The 21,665-nt window shown below is 38.3% G+C and overlaps 1 protein-coding gene across 2 annotated transcripts in view; it reads right to left on the bottom strand.

Moving 5' to 3' along the window:
• The window catches only part of LOC117379356 (poly [ADP-ribose] polymerase tankyrase-1-like), a 110,803-nt gene that overhangs the window by 43,594 nt on the left and 45,544 nt on the right, over positions 1-21,665 (bottom strand). For both annotated transcript variants that reach the window (XM_033976055.2, XM_055225620.1), the window contains one exon: positions 18,153-18,228. In XM_033976055.2, the coding sequence (XP_033831946.1) occupies positions 18,153-18,228 (76 nt within the window). The remainder of the gene's footprint in view (positions 1-18,152; positions 18,229-21,665) is intronic.

Genomic DNA, 21,665 nt, shown 5'->3' with positions numbered 1-21,665 from the left:
AATAATAATAAAAAAATCCTCTATTTTGTAAATGTTAAGGTAAAAATGTCAGCCACTAGGTTTATGGATTTTGATTGAACTGAATGTGCATAGAGCATAGAAAAAGTGCTGCAACCATGACTTTAAGCAATACTGTGTAACTTTATTTTGACATGTAACCTTCAAATTTTGTATCCTGGCATAGAGCATTTTAATGCTTCAATGTACACATAAGATCTGAGTCTTACACAACAGATGTGTAAGAGGCACATTGGGATATGACAAACTTCACATTCGCTTAATCATTTCATGTTCTTGTTTATGTTTTTCCAGATGGGTTTGAGTTGATTTCGGAGGAAGCCAAAAGCAGAATGTCTTCTTGCTCAATGATGATGCAAAACATTTGAAACATTCAATCTTTTACAAAAAAAAAAACCTAATTCTGCACCATCAAGCACACCTCCTCTCATCTTAAAATGTGCTTCCACCACTTCTGACCACTCCTAAAGTAATTTCCATGTGCTATATGCAAATAAACAAGCTAATCTAAAACAATGTTATGCTGTCTCTTCAATGTTAATAATGAAGGTAGAAGAAACAATGGGGCTTAGAGTTCTGCCTTAAGGCTAGAGTCAATTAAATTCAGCCTAAAATATTTTTTTTTTCCCCACAGGCTTTGCATCAGTGAATGTACAAGTATGCCAACAGCATTTATTTATTGGTTCAGTTTAATAATGTGTCTAATTTGATATTATAATTTGGATTATGATTTGGTTTTGTTGACTCCATTCTTCAGTTAAGGTAGATTATTTTTATTATTATTTTGTTATAGGTTGTAAAAAATGCTATTTTCTGTATACAAAAGTTGAGAATAATTTGAGCCAATCCTCATGCGTTAAAAGCATGTGGTTTGGAGCTGAGTTAGTAGGAATTCATTGGCCTTTTTTTTTGTGTTAAAAGCATGTCTTGTTTATATTTATATAATCAATACTGAAACCAATTTTTCAATATCGCCCAGCCGTAATTTTCAGGTGGTACTTGACTTTAGACGTATCAAGAACCAAAAAACCTTAAAACCAACCAAACCAAATATGGCCACACACAAAGCCTATATTTACTATTGGCTGGCTCCGGATGCGTTACAAACAGTGACGAGATAGTGTCAGTGTGGTGGGCGGTATATATCTCCTATAATGGTGGCTGAGTGCAGATCGTTCTGTAGTGAGCTCTGAGGTGCTGAGGCAGAGCTGTGTGGACAGATGGGACACTTGTATATTTACAGGATGTGACAGCAGCGTTTGAGAGGAGCGGCCCATACTACACACTTCGTCACCATCCTCATTCCCAATGCAGTGTTTTTGCAACGCGTGCTGTGCTTGTCGTGCATAAAAGCTTGGTAAACAGCCCAACTGGAACACTTAACTTAGGAACATTAGGTCTTGATCTCATTATGATATGATATTTTTAAGTAACAACACTTTCCACACATTTTTGTCTACTCTACCCATCCCTGCTTCCACATTAAATCAGGCTTTCATGACACGTTTAAACATTCTGATGGAAAGCCAGGAGCTGTTCTTGGCCGACACATGCACACTGGGTTGCATCACTGTCGGGGTCAGCCTGGGTAGATTAAGCCCCACCCCTGCAATCTGTCATCTCCGTGGGAGGAACGTGGAGTGTGTGCATGCCCAGCTCTACCTCTTAAGGTCACTTATTGGATTCTTCACACACCCTGACCCGAACTCGTAACAGCACCTCCAGCAGAAACTTTAATTATAACCGGAGATTAACCCATATGAACCTGTGCAAATAAGTCCTTGACAGATGCCAAGTTTACATAATACATTTCATAGTTTACAAATTGTTTTTTTTTTAGTCACAAGAATCTCAAGCTTGCATTAAAGTTAACACTGACCTATGGACCATTCCAGACAGAAGTAATAATATTTCCATGGAGACAAGTTTGTGGCAGACCTTTGACTAGAAAAGTTACAAAGTGCACATTTAAGATATTCCACAAGCATAATTTTCAACTTGATACATTTAGTTTTTTAATCAGTTTAGCTTTTTTTTTTCTCTGCCTGCTGGCATATGTAATTATGAGAGAAAGTTATCAAAACAATTGTATTTTTTAGAAACGAAAAACATATCCAATCATATAAACTTCAATTGAAATCTAGTGAATTTAAGAAGTAATTTTCCAATTTCTCTAATGCTCTACTTAAAAAAAACTTTACCAATTCCTACAAAACCTAAATTTTGATTTTAGTACTACTAAAAAAATTTTTTTTTATAAAAACGTGTGAAATGGACAGACATAGTCCAAGGACAAGCAAGCACTGTTTGATGTGAACAGGTCTGGGGTGAATAGAAGGAGCAGTCCTTGGTGAAATCAAAAAGACCCTCTGGTTTGGAGTGCCAGTGCTCATAAATCCTGTTCTAGAACACTCTTTATGGAGGAGCTAAATGGCTTCACACAACTGCAATGGACCAAAATGTTCTGGATGTTAAATTGAGATTCTTCAAATAAAGTGTTTTTTATTATGTGAACAAAAGCATCCATCGAGACAGATAGGTTTAATGCCATACTGTGGCATTAAACTGGTGACCCCCCACCAGAAAAGTTGCATAGTGCACCTTTAAATAAAAAAAAATAAAAAAAATAGAGTTAATCTTTGAAGTACTGTTTTAGTCATTAGTCTTAATAATTTTAATGTAAATAAATGATTTGGAATATAATTATATTCCAATGCACATTTAGGTTTTCCAGCACCATTTTGTGTATTGATACAGGTGAAAAATCTATTTTTGAACAAATATATTTTATATAAATATAAATATAAATATATATATAAATAAATATATTTTTTTCCTAAATAACCGTGTTGACAAGCAAAATTTTGCCACCAACCCTACTTCTGTGAAGTGGAAAAGCAAGAAGCCAGGCCATATTTCACGGCCATGCAATCAGGCCTTACACTGGGAGGGCACTGGTGAACAATGGCTATAAAAACCTGCTCTGTTGTTTTTAATCATCTAAAAGCCCTTCAGTGAGCTGCAGACCAGTCCAAAGCGGAAAAGGAGAATGAGGGAGGGATATATGAAAGGGACTAGAATGTGTGGAGGAAAAGGTAAAAGGGCCAAAGGGCAAGTTCAATGCAAACAAATATTGATACTATTATTACTATTTATATATTCTTAAAATTATATAGTTGTAATCTGACAATGTTGATAACAGTGCAGAGATTTATATAATAAAATGTATATAATGAAATAATATGGCAACAAGGCTGACTTTATGGCTTGTGTTAGCATCATAAGACCTATTTTACTATTGTACAAAACAGTGACTCAGGTGGTAGCGTGGCATTCTCATAACTGGAAGGTCAGGGGTTCAATCCCTATTTTTCAACCACCTTACCCATGAATGTGTGAGGGAGTAATCTGTGGTGATCGGAAAGGCCCCTGGTACAGACTGGCAACCAGCAAAACCATTATTGTCCAAGGTTAGGAATATGCCTAAACATCCGGACACCAAGCCTCCCTAAAGCTTTTGTGCAGGGCTTTGTGGATATTTCTTTCACAAAATCTCTGACTTCACTTCCTCCTTACGAGGCTGTCAAGCTGTTCCCAGGACAACGGTGACTGCTAGCTGTCAGCAGTTGCCATAGTAACAAGACACCAGTGAGGGTGTAATGTGTCCATATTTGCACTGTGCTTTGAGTGTTTTGATTTTCTACATATGAGTCTTTGTCATTATGCCTTTTGAGTCTCTAACTTTCATCCAAATATGTGCGCATGCTCATTTTCTTGATAATATTCAGAGATTTTGCATCAAAATGTGCTAAAATGTGCCACAAAATGTCTTGATTGAGGTTTAAGTATCACACAAAACATGAATGAACCATCAAATAAACCCCAAATGTACAGTAATATCACTTTAAAGGCTTATTTAGAAGACATTTCTGTTCATTTAATTTTTACTTTACCACGTTTTGCAATTTTTTTTTTTACATTTTAATTATAGATGATATACTTCATATTGTCATTTTACATATCTCAAGGGCACCAATTGCTGTCTCCCACTTCTAGATGTAGCCTTATTTATTTTTAGGTTTGTGTAAAGTGATCAACTAAAAGCAAAAAAGATGCTTTTCTCTGACATTTGAAAATAATTATTTGGATTTTTCACAAATTTTATTGTCTTTTTAGAAAAATTCCAAATAAAAACAAAAACAAAAATGGCATAAAATTATAACAAAAGTTCTGTCTGTTGTTTTCCTGAAAGGTTGATCTTAATTTTAGATTGTCCAAAAAATTATTATTCTCCTCAGGTCGCTGCACTTAACAAGTCATTTGAAAATGTCATTGCCCATGTCAGGGTAATAATTACTAAAACAACATTGTGAGTGATTTTCTTTTCCATTTTCCACTGTTGGTGACAAAAGGTTATTTACTAAAACCAGAGTTACAAAGGTCATTAGGTTTGACATTACTGTTCCATTCAGTGCGTTGCTGAAATATTATGCCATCTTAATAACACTTATGCACAGCTTCCAGAAGAAAAATGAACAGGAATGTGATTTGCAAACGTGCTTGGATTATTGACAGTAAAAGGGAGTTGCTGACAATTGTCTTTGAGCTATTGATTTCAAAAAATCAATTAGTTCTCAATTATTTAAGAAGCATCGCAATTGAACCTAAAGGGAGCGACTAGAATACAATTTTAAAAATAAACTGTAAAATGCACACCTTTAGACTTCAAGACATTTGGCATTGTCTTTGTAAAGTAAAGACGTTTTTTTTTTCCACAGGTACAAACTAGGGATCAAACCAGGGTCATTCTTACTGTTGTGTCAAACATGTCTCCCTGATACTGGGGATGTAGTCAACTAATGAAATTCTTGTCCTCTTGCCCTGACGATCGATTAGTATAGACAAAAAAGAAAGCGTATAAAAGTAAGCAACTATTCATCTAGGAAACTATGCATTTATAAAGACAAAAATACCAAATCTTCAGCTAAGTCACTCACTAACTTTCGGCTGTTGCCCCATAAATCTTTATACTGTTTAGTTGATAAATACAAATTTTGGTCAACTGAGACACCACTGACTGATTAATTGACATACAGCCCAACCCTGTATCTCATTTAGAAACTTTCATCTCATTTAACTTTCTAGTTCAAGGCTTACTGGCTCAAAAAAAAGTTCCAGGTTTTCATCACACTCACAAAAGTATCTGAAAAAACTCACCAGCATAAATAAGCATGTCATAACCCAATTCAGCTCGACAGGTGCTAACAAGACGAAAGCGTGTCAGATGGCTCGATCAATAAACATATTATCCAATTTGTGCAACATTTCACACGTGTGGAGAAGGCGGACACACGTGCGGAGAAGACTGCTGACTGCTCTGCCCAGTCAACAGCGTCAAAATAAATAACCCAAGGGCCTCTCATCTCCAGCTAACACACACCAGCCCCATACTGATATCTGCAGCATCAATCAGTCTACCGGTACTCAGTCTGGCACGCATGCACACTGACAGGTCTCAAAGGGAAGGGCTCACTAGTGCACAGACCAACTTCAGGGGAAGCTTTCAAAAATATAGTGTTGGTTTACCTTTGATTAACATGCACCAATTTTAAAAAATATATATTTCAATTTCAGTTTCTGGATGTTTTTTCCTTTATCTTACTTCAGTCATTTAGCCGTCAACAACGATGAAATGTTAAATGATTTGTACCAGATTTAAAACATTTTCCTACAACAGCCATATTGTATAAGTAGTTCTTGAGGTCAAAATAGGTCGGCTGCATCGAATTAGAAAATAAGTGCTTTTTGTAAACTAGTTTGTTCTGGTCTTTGAGACTTGTCAACAGTGCTTATAAACTCATTGTGGTGAGTAATTAGTATGCCTGGAATGCAAAAGGTAAGTGAGGAATAACTTTGGACAACTGTAAACTTGTTCTGTTTTTCAAGTTTTTAAGATCAACTCCTTTAAGGGAAGGTGCTTTATTTGTCATTATCTGACTGTACCTGCAGTCTTGTAGAAACAGGCATGAGTCTTAACCACATCATAAAAACTCTGCAGTCTGCCTTATATGCAACTCAGAGCCATTGATTTAATTATACTGTTTAACTTTAAAATAAATTCATTGAAAAGCAACTTTGGTGCGTCTTCAGAAAAAAGATGTAAAGTCAACTGTACTTTTCTCTGCCATTTTCTATTTTATATAAATAACCAAAGGTTATATTCATATATCATTTATGTAGATGTGTCTGAGCAGTCAGCCATGCTCTGAAAAAAACTCTCCCATGAGAAAGCGTTATTGTCAGTGGTTAAAATGCCATTCTTTTGAAATCTCATCCCTTGAATACAAGGAAGAAAGCTGACCGATTTCAAAGTAAAAGTGCACATGCAAATCCCTCTCATAATCAGATGCAGAGGCATATATGGACACAGAGCCAGGCTACAGCTGCATCTCAATGAGTTTGAAAGAATTATGTGTTAGTTTCAGAAGTGACAGCTCGTTCCAACATCTTACTCTACTTTTAAAATTGTGCTATTTAGCTATTTAATAATAACATTTTCAAAAAGTGGTGTCATCGTTGAGAAACTGAATCACTGGCAATCAAGAAGCGTAAGGGTTAATGTATGATTATTGCTAAGAACATATAAAAGATGGTAATCGTTTTTGAAATTTCATATTGAGTTATTGCAAATTGAGTTATTGCAAATATCAAATTGGAAAGGCTGCAAATATTTAGAAAAATTAACTATAAATTAATAGTTTAGAACTATACAAACATGATAAGAAAAGCATGAGATTCATGTATTAAGTCAAATGAGTCAGTTCATATTTCAGTCTTTTCTAAAATGTGAAAGCTCCTAGAGTTGTTTACACGTATACTGCAAATCAAATACTTGTCAGAAAAATCACAATTTGAGGTGCTACTGTCAACAGGGCAAAAAAACAAAATACAAACACCACACTGCCAGGGCAGAGACCAACAGTCACTTTGAAATTCACAGCGACTTCACAGTGACTAAAAGAGATTGGTCTTGAATTGCCTACCTTAAACTTCAAAAGCACTCGACAGTGAAGGCCCGAGCACACAGGACACGGTATGATGCAGATTTATTGTAAAAGCTTATGCCGCTTTCATGTGGTGTCAGATAAATCGTAAATACAACTTTCCGACATCCGAGTTGTGACATCAAGGGTGTTGATTAGTGGAAGTCAAAAGAGAGTTCACAATAAATAAGATAAATTGTAAGATATTTTGTACCAAGTGAACGTGAAGAGGCAGTAGTTTCTGCTCAAAATAATCACAAACAGATAAAGAGTGTGTTCTCAGCATGCAACAGGATATGAACATGCATCGGTTGGGTAAACGTACACTGCCCCCAAAGAAAACTCCTGCCATCCAAACTGCCCAGCATTAGGGTCAAAATGAGAAATAAAGTGTTATCATCCAGAAACCAAAAAATAAGGCTGGCACAGTGATGACAAAACAATGCGCTGGTCACTGAAAGTTATGACAAGCACTTAGGATATAGGAATGTGCTAGGAAAGTAAGGAAAAAGACTAGACTTCTGCAAACGGTTTACAGTTTTTTTTTTTACATTTTTAAGACAGTAGAAATTGGGAACAGTGCCTTTAAATAATGTATAAAGAAAAAAGGAATAGTAATTTCAACGCAAACTATAGTAGATGTGCTATCTGCTGAAAATTATTGAGTGCGAGTGCCAGGCAGTGTAAATGTGACTAGCTGCTAGTATCAAAGCTGGTCATTAGCAGAAGAAACAAGCACTGAAATGACCAGACCAGAAAGAGTCTGGTGCAGATGGGAGTTTAAAGATGAAGTAGCACACAACCTCAAACATACTCAAACACAGTATGACTGCATAACTATTGCAAAAGCACCTCAAAATATTTGGCTCACAGAATGTCAAACTATAATGAGTGTAATCTCCAAATCCAGTGGCAGTGAAAAATGTGCTGTCAGGCAGAAGTTACAGCAGATGCGGTGACCTTGTGAACACGCCTGACATTTGTAAACAGGAGAGTGAGCACGTCAAGACAAGAACTATACTGTCCTCCAACATGATGTGCACACTCATCAGGCTGCCATGACACCACGACAAACGAGAGCTTCATGTCGGATGAGAACTGGCATCCCGATCAACAAAGGGCGTCAGCCTGGAATTAAAATCACCTTAACTTTGAAGTAGAGAACAGACTGGGGAGAACAGGACGCCCAGTGTACAGTGGACTAAAACTATTGATTTCTGAGGAATGACAAACGCTCTGAGAACATCTGTCACTTTTGTTTTGAGTTAGGCAAAGTCAAACTTGCAGGTGTCTTCAGAGGGCTACAATGCATCATTATATGAGATTATTAACAAGCCACGCTCTGCTGCTCATGTACTGTGCAATCTGTGAATAAATCTGTGCATTTAAAAGATGGCCCATGTATTTTTTCTAGAAGGACAGTGTTATTGCTTTGGCTAGAATATTATACAGTACTGCTTTATACTTATCTACATTGTATATTCAATTAAAGATGTTTAGATTGATTAAAATACGTTGGAAAACATGTATTCTTACGAGCTGACTCGTCTCCTCAGTGGCACCACACGTTTGTTTCCTTGAAGACTGGCAAGTTTACGTAATACTGTGAGAAATTCTAGGCAAAGTAATACTTCTCCATGTAGACAAGCAGGTGGTACATCACCAGAAAAGTTACATAGTGTACCTTTAATAAGGTACTTGGATGGGAGACTGCTGGGAATACCAGGTGCCACAGTGGGGTGTCATGGTGCCCTTAGGCAAGGCACTTCACCCACATTACCTAGTAAGAAAGTGTTCTGTGAGTAAATGTTGGTCAAGGTTGGAGGGGCCGATGGCACAGATTGGCAGCCTTACTTCTGTCAGTCTACCCCAGGGCAGCTGTGGCTACAGTAGTAGCTTAACTCCACCAAGCGTGGAGTGAATGACTAATGCACAAAACTGTAAAGCGGCATAACATGTCTGGAAATCCTTTATATAAGACTAAGGCATTATTATTATAATTATAAAGCATAACAGTTTAATCTAGATTCCATACATAGTGATTTGGATCTGTTCTCTAACATTATTAAACTGCATTTTTTCACACAACTAATTCTAATTTTACACATCCATCCGTATTTTTTCTTTTACGCATCGAATAAATTAGTGAAAATCCCCGCAGCCCCCGCGCTCTCATTCGTTACCTTCGAGGGACAACAGAGGCAGATTACCGTAATGACGGTAAAATATTTAGATAGCCCCATGTCTCCGCTTTGAGACGCCGTTTGAATTTACATGAGAGCATAGTTGCGGAGTTATGCTGCTGGAAAGTCCGCAACTGCGCTCTATCGGCGATGATAGGATCCGACGTTATAGGGTTAAACTAACTCGTGCTTGTTTATGCGTGTGCAGCGCCCATGATGTGACCTTGGGTCAGGTGTAATCTGACTGGTTGTCCTGTATATTAGTCATGTGACTGGATGGATGATCTACCCAAAATGCCTTCGCGATCGACGTAATGAACACCCCTGATCTACATTATTGCAGTCTGAGAGGATGCCAGCTTTGGCCTGACAGAAGACCAGAGAGCACAGATGAGTCTGAACAAAGGTGAAGGGAGTTGGGGGACAGGTGGAAAAAATCTGATAAACTTACGAATGGTAGCTTTAAAGGTGCAGTGTGTAGTTTTATACCAAAAAATTGGTTTATTTATGAATTAATAAGTACTGATGAGTTGATTGACACTTTTACTGTCCACTGTGCACCTTTAAGCCAGTCGACTTTATTTAATTATTAAAAATATTATTATTAAATTAAATTTTTGAGTGGCCAGGTCCAATTTTCCGCAGAATCTGTGGCTATGACGTGATGTGAGTTCATGTCTTCTCCCTAGCGACATGTTAGAACTGTTCCAGAGTCACCACTGAAGAAAACAAATTGATTTCTACAATTTGCTAAACCCACAGTCGCTCCTCTCAGCCGTCTGTCGTCTGCACAGAGTTAAGCTTAAGCATTGCCTCCTGTCCAACCTTTTCACAATAAAGCCCTTTGTGTAGGTGGTAAACACTGGAGCTTTTATGTTGAAAGCACCACAGAAAGTGTCTAGTTGTTTATCGTGGAAACTTGACATTGCAGATATGCTGAAACTTTTGCTGAGTTTTTTTCAATGACAGGACTTTAGCACTACACGGGCTGTGATAAAACAAAGCAGAAAGATAGGACAGCAGACAACAGCGGCTTGGCTGTGCTCCATCTCTCCCCTATCGCTCGCACACACGTACTCCGACACCTGCTAGTGATGCATGCAGCATTTTACAGCTTAACATGGACAGACATTTCTGTGCATTCACTACAGTCTCTATGTCCATGAGTTAAACGCATTAGGCCTATTGCACAAACTAGGCCTACATTTTGTCTGTTTCAGATGGAATCAAACATTCATACCACACATTGGTATCACTACATGGATGACAAGTGGACGAAAATCTAAAATCAAGATCTGGAACCCTTTACTGCACATATTAATAGTAGACCCGAATGTCAAGTACACATGGGAAAAGGCCAAGGAGAACTTAGATTGTGCAGTAAACATAGGAAAGGTAGAGGTCTTCAGGAAGCCCCCACACACTGACCAATACCTGCTTTTTGATTCACACCGTCCACTGTAGCATAAACTTGAGTTATTCGAACATTACAACACAGGGATCAAGTGGTTCCAGTCTAGTCTTAAACTGCGTTAAAGACTGAGAGGATCTGACATGCAGAGAGAGGCTGCTCCATAGTTCAGCTGCCACAGAAAAGGGTGTCACCTCTGGTCTTGAGCCTGGCTTTGGGCACAGCAGTAGCTGGTCAGCTGTCCTCAGGGCTCTGGGTGAAGAATAGGGCTGCGGTAACTCCCTCAAATAAAGTAGACCCATAGAGTGCATACACGTAAACAAAATAATATTTAGACTTGCCGATATGAAATAGGCAGGCAGTGCAGGTCGCACAGTCTAGGTTTTTGCGACTTACTGCAGTGTTCTGGGCATTCTGTGAGAGTTGCATCGAGCCACAGTCCAATCCCACAAACAAAGAATTACAATAATACAGGTGCAACGTTAGAATTGTGTGGATTGTTTTTGCAAAAACCCACCTGTGGAAGGTATGGCTTTACCTTAGCAAGGAGCCTCAACTGAAAGAAGCTGGACTTTAAGACAGAGCTAATGTGCTTGTCCAGTTTGAACATAGAATCCACAATCACACCAAGATTTCTGACTGCAGGGCAGAGAGGACAGAGGACCAATCACACTGTCATGCCCAAGCAGTGGGTTTGTTTGGTCAAACACCACAATCTCAGTTTTATTTTGATTTAAGTTCAGGAAAGACAATCCCTTTTTAACAGGTATGAGGGGCTTAGACATGATTTATTTCATATTTATAACTCCATCCTCAGACCTAAATCAAAACAAGGAAAATAATATTGATAGCCAGTATGGTAATACGTGTGAAAGCACAGATTTGGGGCCTGAACCATTATGCAAAATATGACTCATGCACAGTTCACATTAACTAGGTCTACTGAACTGCTCTAACAAACACATACTGTAAACAAATAGGTGTGTTAGTTTCACTGTAGTTAGCTCCTCCCTTTAGATGGTCTTGAGCCTGGCTTTGGGCAGCATCCACCAGCAATCTGACCAGAACGGAAGAAGCGGCTTAGATGAGCAGAAAAACGTCTTTGCTCTAAAACTTTTGTAAAGTTGACAGAATTAAATTTTTCTTTTGCTGTGTAGGTTGTGATTAAAACTAATTTTGGCGCATCTGAACTACATCCGTTGATAAGCACTGACAATGTTGCTCTCAGCAGGGTAAAAATCTAAAAATCAACATATAAGCAAGACTTCAATGAATGCCTTCTTCATTTTTCTCTCCGTGTCTCATTTTCTATCCAAGCTTTGCTCTTTGATGTTCTTGCCAGCTAGAGCACGAATGGGTGCCTCTCTGGTAACATACAGAAACTCTAAGAAAAAATGGGAACTGCATGCCAGTTTACAGCCAACTGCAATCTGAAAAGTGAAACATATTCACTGACAAACAGTGACGGAAGGAAAGTGAAGCATAACACAGACCTTGGAAAATGATTGAAGAAAGGGGCATTTTGGGAAATGTTTTTTTTTGTCTTTGGGAAACAAGCCAGAGTTTGAGAGTGCAGTGTGTGGGAGAAAGCAGAGCGCTTCAATACAGTCATCTGGATAAGGCTCTGCACTTCGCTGGATTAATAATATCCCACTCCAATGACTTCCTAGTCATCTGAGCATGTGCACAAACCCAGTACCCAGACATAGACGATTTCTGGATTGGAATAAGAGATCCTGGTTTGTGATAATAATATGTGTAACTTGTGTATCATGGGTTTCCAGTTTGTGTGTATGTAGATTAAAGGTGCTCTATGCAATTTTTATATAGATAGAAATGATATTGCTCTGACTGGAAAGTTGCACAGTAAGGCATTTACTACCCCAATGGAGACAAGCAGCTGTAAACAAATGACTACTGAAGACCAACAAAATGATCAACTTTGGTACGAAACCTTCCCAGGAACAGATCACAAAAAGGGGAGGAATTTGAGGTGGCCCAGAACTAAAAGTATTTGAGAGTCGACCTCAATCACAAACTGGACTGGTCGGCACATGCAAGTTCTTTGTACAAAAAAAGAGTTCGAGATTTTTTGTGATCTGTGAGATGCTTAAAAAAAATTCATCAGCCGACTGTATCTAGTGCTGTTTTCTTTGGGGTTGTTTGTTGGGGTGGCAGTATGAGACAAACTGATCAGCTGGCTCAAAATTTTGAGAAAAAAAGTTTACTGGGTGAATTAAATATTAAAATGTCTTAAGATATCCAATATGCATCTAAAAGTAAAAAGTAGAAGCAAATTTATGAGCAAGCTCAGGAATACATCGATTTACCAGCAGCAGAGAAAACATTTTATTTCTTCAAGATTCTAGACGTGAAATATTCTTGTATCAATACTATGCTTTTATAAGAAGATATGACTCACTCAGTCCAATGTAATATATCAGTTGAGTCCCCAGTTCTCTAAGGCCCTTTGGGAAAAATAACAGCCAACCCCCTGCCACTGATTCACAATATGTAATAAGAACACAAAGCACTTACTGGTATTAAAAGTATTGTTGGGGAAACTATAAATAGGTTTACACAAAATTCTCAGTCTACTCAACATGCCCCTGGATGTTCACAGATTCCTTTAAAACACCTAATCTAATCACAACTAGCATCCTTGTCAGAAACATTACAATTAGAACAAACTGTTTTCTTCTAATTAAACGATTAGTGACAACTCTGACCACCTATGTCCTATGGCCAAAACATCTCAGGTAAGTAAGGTAAATAATAATAGCTTTTCTAAATTACAATTTGATTCAATTTACCAAAATTAAAATTCAGCTCAACAGCCCATCATCATGGAAGCTGAAAACAATCTCTACCAGGTGAACTTAATAATGCATGACACTATCCCAATTTGACGAGTTCTGATTGATCTGTTGTTGTCTTTCTCTAAAAGAACATCAATTTCTCCCTCATCATATCTATGCTCCTAGAATTAATTAGGAACCCAGTAAACCCAATAATTTCTTCTGCTTTGAATGTAACTCAAATCGTAGCCCATAACCAGAATAATACAGCAATGGCGTGAAAATATACCCCCTCAGCCATGCCTTACTGCTCTCCATCTGAACGATTACACAATATTACACAGAGAGAGAATTAGGGGTTGTCATGTATGGCCCGGAAGTTTCACATTTGCAATATTGTTATATTTATCCACTCACGGACCGTTAAATCTTAAATGGCCACTAATCTATTGCGTTGGTTGTGGGCATCTCCAAAAGGATTTGAGATGACATGCTTCCCCCGGGGTACCACAGTGTCGACGGGCCACCTGCGCCAATAATAGCCGGCGGATGTTCCCCCACAATTATGAATTTGACAGTGATATGATGGATATAAGCCCGGGTTGAGCATCATCAACAGCCCTTGAGTACCATAATCACAGAGTGAGACCCTCCTCAAGGCTGTTATGGCGTTTATGTGAGAGGCTCCGAGAGGACAGGCTTCAGTCTCCCTTCAGTGCGCTGGATCTCCCAGGAGTTACTATAGCAACGTGTCAATTACAGCCACTTTGACTTTGGCGGATAATAAACTGGAGAGTGGATACTTAAAGTGAATTTTGTCATGGCTATGTTGCATCCAAACAAGAAGCTTTTTTCCTTAAGACTGCATTATCCAAATTGTCTATTAGAGAGGGAACCAAGACCCAAATTTATCTGAAAATGAAGTCAAAATCAGAGGATGATTAGTGAACTCACTACAGTGCACCAGTGACAATTATTACCTTACAATTCAATACAATGTGCCACTCACAACACACATTTTTAATATGATATGACAATGCCAAGATAATCGATATATTACAGTTGATAACAATAATCACCATTTTAAAATAAATACATTTTTGTCAGACTTGAGGAAACAGAAAACAGAATCAATATTATCAATAGTCTGTATACTTATTATTAGTTGTTATTATTATTATTATTAGTTATTAAAAGTCTTACTATGAATTAATCAAAAGAACTTCATGCCTCTCGAGTTACAAAACTAAGCAGTATATGATGTGTTACTCACAAAAATGACTACACTGCTTACAAAACACTCCAATTGCTTGATCGGAAAAGAAACTACTGGTAGCTAACACGACATAACATTGAACACTGACCTCTGTACCCGGCGGACCACAGATCTCCATTTACTTTAATTTGCACAGAAGCAGAGATCTTCACTTAACATCCATTAGTGTCAAGGGACTCCTCTCCAAAAGCAGCTTGTACAGTCATATCAGTACCTACACTAGACTCCTTAGGCTATATGCTGAACCAGATTTGGTCTAAACAAACTCAAGGTAGGGCTGGGCAACAAAAACTCTCAGAGAAAAGCAGGGGAGTTTAGCAAAGGGCCAGAGCGGACTTTGAAATAAGTGACATCAAATGAAATGTTGTCAAAGTGTAAATCGCGTTTTTTTCCCTCACATCAGCAATGAGTTTAATGTAACAACACTGCTATGGTTAGTTTGAACTCATTCATAAAATGGAGATGAAGTTCCATTTTTTTTAGAAATAATTGTCAATTTTATTTTCAGGAAAAACTGCCCAGCCCTAACTCATGGCCATCTATTAGGGAACTATTCAACAGGCCATTGCACCACTGTTTCAATGTTGTTCTTATTTAAGGAAGGTATACACTGAGGAGACTTCAACACAGAAAACTTAGAAATGGACTCTTTTTCTCTTTCGCTATTGCTGCTCAACCTACATGTCTCCAGATTCCCCCAGGACACATCAAGAACAGCCCAAACTAAATCATTTCTATTAAATGAGGGGTATCTAATTTAAGATTTTTCTCCGTTACCATCGTCACTTCATATTTCATTTAGTATGCCCAACATTTTTTTTACACAGTTTCCATTCTAATGAGACCAGGAATAGCTTTTTGCAGCGGCTTCGGCTAATAGCTAAACCTCGTCTAATTACGGTTACTCTCCAAGCAACAACATCCAAGTAATTACCAGCAGGTTAGAGCAACATACGTGTGGATAGGGAGTAGTAATTTGTCCCCATTCTACTTCACTTACCCCCTTCAATATGTTTCACTACATGCGTCGGAGCACAGGAAATAAATGTACACTTGGGTGGATCTTAATTAAGTGGCCATTTCGATGAACAGCTATAAGAGCATCGCCATCACCAGAGCTCCTTCAAGATGGTACCCTGCTTTTAATCCAATGATCAAAGTTCTCTTGGCTACTTCTTGGTTTGTGCACATATTAAGCTCATTAAGATTTAAGGCTGTGGAAGAGCTTAAAAAGAATCTTTAATTTCATCCAAACATCAGATGCTGTGGGAGTGAGTAAATCTAAGTAAATGGCGCAAGGGGAGAAAAATTGTGACGCTTGCCTCAACTTTGTCTCTGCATTCAGAATAGGCCTGGGTGATAAGGTGATAAAAATCGAATAGTGATTTTATTCCTGTGACAATATACTATTTTAGTACGTTGTGATTCACACATTTTCTCTTGAATGCAGCTCTATGCTTAAACAAAGACACCTTTTCCCACCCACACCTCATACTGGTCAGCCTCAGTCATGTTGTGAGTAACTGACAGGTAGAAGACGGGGTATTTTACTTCTATGGGGTATTAACGGCTAACACATAACATTTAGATTGAAAGTGCTATATTCACCAGAAACAGTGCATTAACATGTTTAATCAGTTTCACATTTGATTCTGACACTCCCTTTGTTCCCCACGTTAAGTCGCTCCCCGTTCACAGAGCTATCAAACACAATCAGTGTGTATCCTGCTAATGAAACTACTGCACATCACATTGGGTTTGTCAAACTGTTTACAGGTTTGCTTTTGTATATTTATAGAGAATTGGCATGTGTATGACATTGGCTTGTGGGCTGAGCATTGCACAAAATGAGGAGGGTTCGAATAGGGTCCAGGAGAGATCACTAAATTACTGACACATTCATGGATGACATCTAAAACCTCTTCAGGCATGTTTTTGATGTTAGAACATGGTAGAAAGCGTAAAATAATCAATTTTATCTATTTTGCATCATACCCCACTTTAACCAATCTATGTCGAAAAATAAAAGTTTGAAATAAGTTAAAAAGATTGTGTGGACCAAGAGCAAAAAAAAAAAAGGACGTCTTCTTTTAAAAAGTTCTCAAAGCAGAGTAGCCACTTTTGCAAAGGCACCTCTTGTACTAATCCCAGCCTGTGCCTCTGGTGTATAAACGTTCGGATTACAGAGCTAACCACTGCTTGTTCTAAAATTAGCCAGATTCACAGCCGATGGCAGAGCCAGAAGGTCGTTTGAAAGACTTGTGTCTGTGTGAAGCCATCTCCAGTGATCCTCAAAGATGTTTGGTGTGGGGAACCTGGAGGATCAGAAAGACAAGCTGCTGGTGTGGCTAACAGCTGTGATTATGGTGTCTGTACAGAGGTGTCAGCATGAACACATCTGGCACTATACACAACACAATCAATGCAGCTTCAAACTTGTCTTTATGCATTTTGACTTATAGCACAGTGAAGTTACTGGAACACAACTTTTTAAACAGTACATTTGAGCAATACAAAGTTTGTGTAAAACAAATCATCTTTGTACTACAGTCCCCTTTTTAATTAAAACTTTAATCAGATGAGTAAAATGCTAAGCTAATAGCTGATGCCACTATTAGATAGTTTTCTTGTCATTATTGTGCTTTGACACCATTTTGAAACAGAGTATATATACTGCATATGGCATCAAATTATATCCTACATCGTACTTATTTCAGGGGCAACTTTTTGGTAACAATAACAGTATGACAATTCAGATTTAATAATATGCAAATATCATTTGGAATATTCTGAGATGTGATGAGACCTACAAGAATAGAAAAAGGTGCTAGGGGAAGAAGTTATTATTTTCAAGAATGTTTTCAATTTGAAATTTAATTTGAAACCAATTAATTGAATGTTTTTTAGTGGTCCCCGTGGAAAGCTGAGTGCTTACTTGTAAAAGGTGCTAATCACATGTTTTGGAACTAGTTGGCTGCAAATCACACTTCAAAATTCACTTTCTACTCCAATGTGTGAAATCCTGCCGAGATACAATGGCTTACAGTAGGGATATAAAAAGCCAAGCCTTTCCTTTTTGCCTTTATAAATCTGGAAACATAAAAGATGAATACCCAACGATAGGAGGTGATTCTCTGCTGTAACCATTTAGAGCAGCCTTCACCTCTTTGCCATCTGAAAGAGCTGTCCCTGAGCTTGACAACATTTCATGTGTTACTGTGCAATGCCATTATTCAGCGGTGAGTGCTAATTTATTTGCTGAAGGGTCTGCGTCTCCTTCTATTTATTTTAATGAATGACAGTCGGGCTAGAGCGCTGATGCCTGCTAGAGAGGGCCTCCGATTATTTTGTACAACCAAGGCCCCAAAGCTGCCAGCACATGAGTTTAAGGTTGACTGTCAAATACAGGAGTTTTGAGCGTACCTTGCGTCCGTCGCTAGCATGGCAGTTGACGTTCAGGGGAGTGAGCAAGGCCATTAGCTTCTCTTCGTTTCCGCTCCTGCAAAAACATGCACACAGGAAATACATTTAAAGAGAAACTGGTACTACAGGATTAGCACTTCTACTGAGCAAAAGAATATAGGGAAGAAATGAGGAAGAAAGAGATAAGAAATGTGAGACCCGGGGGAAGGAACGGGGTAAAGCTGAGAAAATTCATTTGCCGTTTCAAATTGACAAAGATTTTTTCAGTGGGAGGTTACGGCTTGAAATGTGTGGTGATTTGGGATGAGTCTGACTGCAACAAGCATTTAAAAGAGCGGCTTTATAGGAGGAGGCATAGCCGGCAAGAAGTGTTTCTGTAGCATCACCACTCTGACTATCAAAAACATAAGGTCCAACAATACTGTCCTGTCTATGCTCGTTTTTATACAATTTAGTTTGACTTGTTCTACCATACATTGCATTCACCCACAATCTATATAGTCCAAAATGTTTTGCAAATGTATGTTTTTTGTGCCAATTAACAAGTCTGTCACTAAGGTTGGAAGAAATCAATAGAATGCGCATAGTAATACTGAAACTAGTACCAAAAAAAGATACTCATTTGAAAATTAACAGAATAATATTAGACATTTACTGTATAGATTTACAGTGGCCTTGAAGTATAAATGGAAATAAATAAATGGGAATAAACTGATCAAACACCACATGGTGCAGAAATTAATGAAGAAATTAGTATTATTTATGTTGAAAATAATGTTCTAATGTCAAAAAACTGTGATTTTTTATTATCATAGTGGCATAAAAATTGGTAGAGAGCACGGATCCATTTGCCCAGTATTATACTAGAGTTACCAGTCCCCATAAAAATGATGTGGTTATCAATAAGTTTAGTTTAACTTTGACTTCAGTTTGTGTTTAGGCTTAATTGTTGTGATGTTTGTAAATGCCATGGGTGAATTGGGAATCAGGAAAGTGGTAAAACATCTTGCTTCAAACAAAACAAACAAAAAGGGATTAAAGCGACCACACAGACTAACTGCCCCGTGGGAGGAGAGCAACTTGTTTGGATGCAAAAACGTCCATTTCCTTCTCTCCTCACTGCAAGCTGCCAAAACAGAGGAGTCATCCGAACACAACAACATCTTGAGGGTTGGAAGTCAGCAAGTTACTGAGCAGGTCTCCCCAGACTTGAACACATGGCGTTGGTTAGATAACAGCCATGTACTAATAAAGTCCCAATCCTTAAAGAGCACTAAACTTTCTCAAACAATTGGTCTCAGTCAAACTCACTATACGTTTATATGAACGGCAGGAAAACCGGATAACTGGCCTAGTCCCTGTAACCCAGGAACTACGATTCAGGTGTTGTGAACTGAATGTCAAAGATCCCAATAACACATCTGGAAAAGTTGATCAGTACTAAGAAACAGCCTGGAATGTATTTGACATGTGTTTGGACGTTTACTCCAATACATGCTAAACTAGAGTCTTTCCACCTGTGGACTAGCACGTGTTACCGGAGCTTCAGTGTGGTTATTTGCATGGTGGAGCGCACATAACTCATGACTAATTTATTTTTTGCCAAAATTGTGGTTATATGCATTACCAGCAATTACAGCTGTAAAGTTTTAGTGCCAATGCTAAAATACTAGATGTCCCCAATTGTCTTGTAGCCCCCTGTTTGCACCTATTAGGTTCTTTGACCTACATGTAGACTGGGACATGCGTGGTCTGACAGGTTTTGGGGCAGACATGATTTGCATTTGGTTGTTTAGCGCACTCCGAGTTCTCTGTGCATGGAAATATAGTGAGTGACAGTAGAATGAGTGATTTTAAGGATCTGCACATCTGTGAACAGCCTTAAAGATGTCAGCTGACTCCTTAATTTGCTAAATGTCATAAAAGGTCAAGTTATAGTTTAATATCTGATAGCTTTCTATGGCTTTGCTTCCCTGGAAGTCTTACGTTAAATATTGCCACAGCTTGGTAGTTAAATCTCACGTAGTTAATCAACATGTTTGAGAGTCAGAATATATCTTTGAGTAACATGGCCCTTTCATAAGCACACTGTGATAAGAATCATTCAGGTACGATAAGGTAGACTTAGAGAATGTTCAGCTGGGGAATATGTTGTTAGCTCCCCTTTTGTCAATAAAATAAACGCTTATTGCTAACTTTTGGATGACAAATTGTACAATCTCATGGGGTAGCGGTAGCTCAAGTTCGTGGTTCCATTCCAAACTACGGGGAATACAAAATCGTGTTGTGTCCTTGGGCAAGACACATCACCTACCCATAAACGCATGTCAGTGTTGCTATGTAGACAACTCACAGCTGCCTTCCATTATATGATTTTAAAATAAGATGATAATTGCTAACTTTCACCTCCAGTGAAACACAGACAATGTGATTACTTAGAAAAGCCTATAAATATGTACTGTGACTCAAAGATGTGACGCCAACTTACTTAACTTTGTCTCTGTCACTCTCTGTAAGAATAGATTATGTCCTACTATTTTTCACGAATGCATAAAGTGCGTGTGCTTATCGATAATGCGGTGTAAGAATGGAGATCGAACAAAACAGACTCGACTGGCTTGTTTGCCCTAAGCTGATTGTCGGCCCCCAGTGACAGCTCTGTTTTACTGGATTGAAACCTTTTGGCAGCAACCGCGCATTTGGCCTGTGCAATAAAGCTGCTGTCAGAGAAATTAACGATTATGTTTTTAGTTTTGTTTTTGCTGTCAATGCTTAGACCCTATTCATTGGAGTCTATGGAACAGTTTCCTCCAGTGTATATAATCTGGCTATGTAATTATCTAACAGAGATACATCAGTATCTACCAAGGAGGCCTTGGGAATATCAGTTTAAGTTAGGTATTCATTATTGCCTCTGTAGGGAAATTTGCCCTTTTGCATTTGACCCATTGTTAACACTAGAGCAACTCGTCAGGAGCAATTGGCAACAATAATGCCAATAATGTAGTGCCTGGGGACTAGTGATATACAGGTTAGCGGACCCTCCTTGTCCAACTCAAAGAAAACTGCATCCCTAACCAACTCTAGCTAATGTACATTAAAACTAATGCATTGTGTTCTGCAGCAGCTGATTGTCATATTAGGGGATGAAAATGCTAGTAAAATGTTTTCACTCAAATGCACTCTTTAAAAGCTCCAATGCACTGTCTAGGAACTGGGAGTGGACCCGGCTCTGGGACTGATTTGTAAGAACTACCCATTATTGTTCTTTTTTTAGGTTGATGGGGTAAACTGCACTAACTGGAGAAAAATGCAAGGTCCACAAAAAATACACTATCCGGCTAGGGTATCAAACTGGGGACTTTCTAGCTGTAAGAACAACTGTGCTCCATTTTGCCCAAGTTGCAAATCATGTCTCTATTCTACGCAGATATGATTTCAAATCCATACAAATAGCCTCAAAATAATATTCATGATACCTTGTTTATTATCTGACTATACACCAACATCGGG

Source organism: Periophthalmus magnuspinnatus, chromosome 12 (genome assembly GCF_009829125.3).
Source record: "Periophthalmus magnuspinnatus isolate fPerMag1 chromosome 12, fPerMag1.2.pri, whole genome shotgun sequence".
In the NCBI taxonomy this organism is placed as follows: Eukaryota; Metazoa; Chordata; class Actinopteri; order Gobiiformes; family Gobiidae; genus Periophthalmus; species Periophthalmus magnuspinnatus.
Note: the sequence above shows the minus strand (reverse complement) of the source record. Positions and strands in the feature narration are given on the sequence as shown.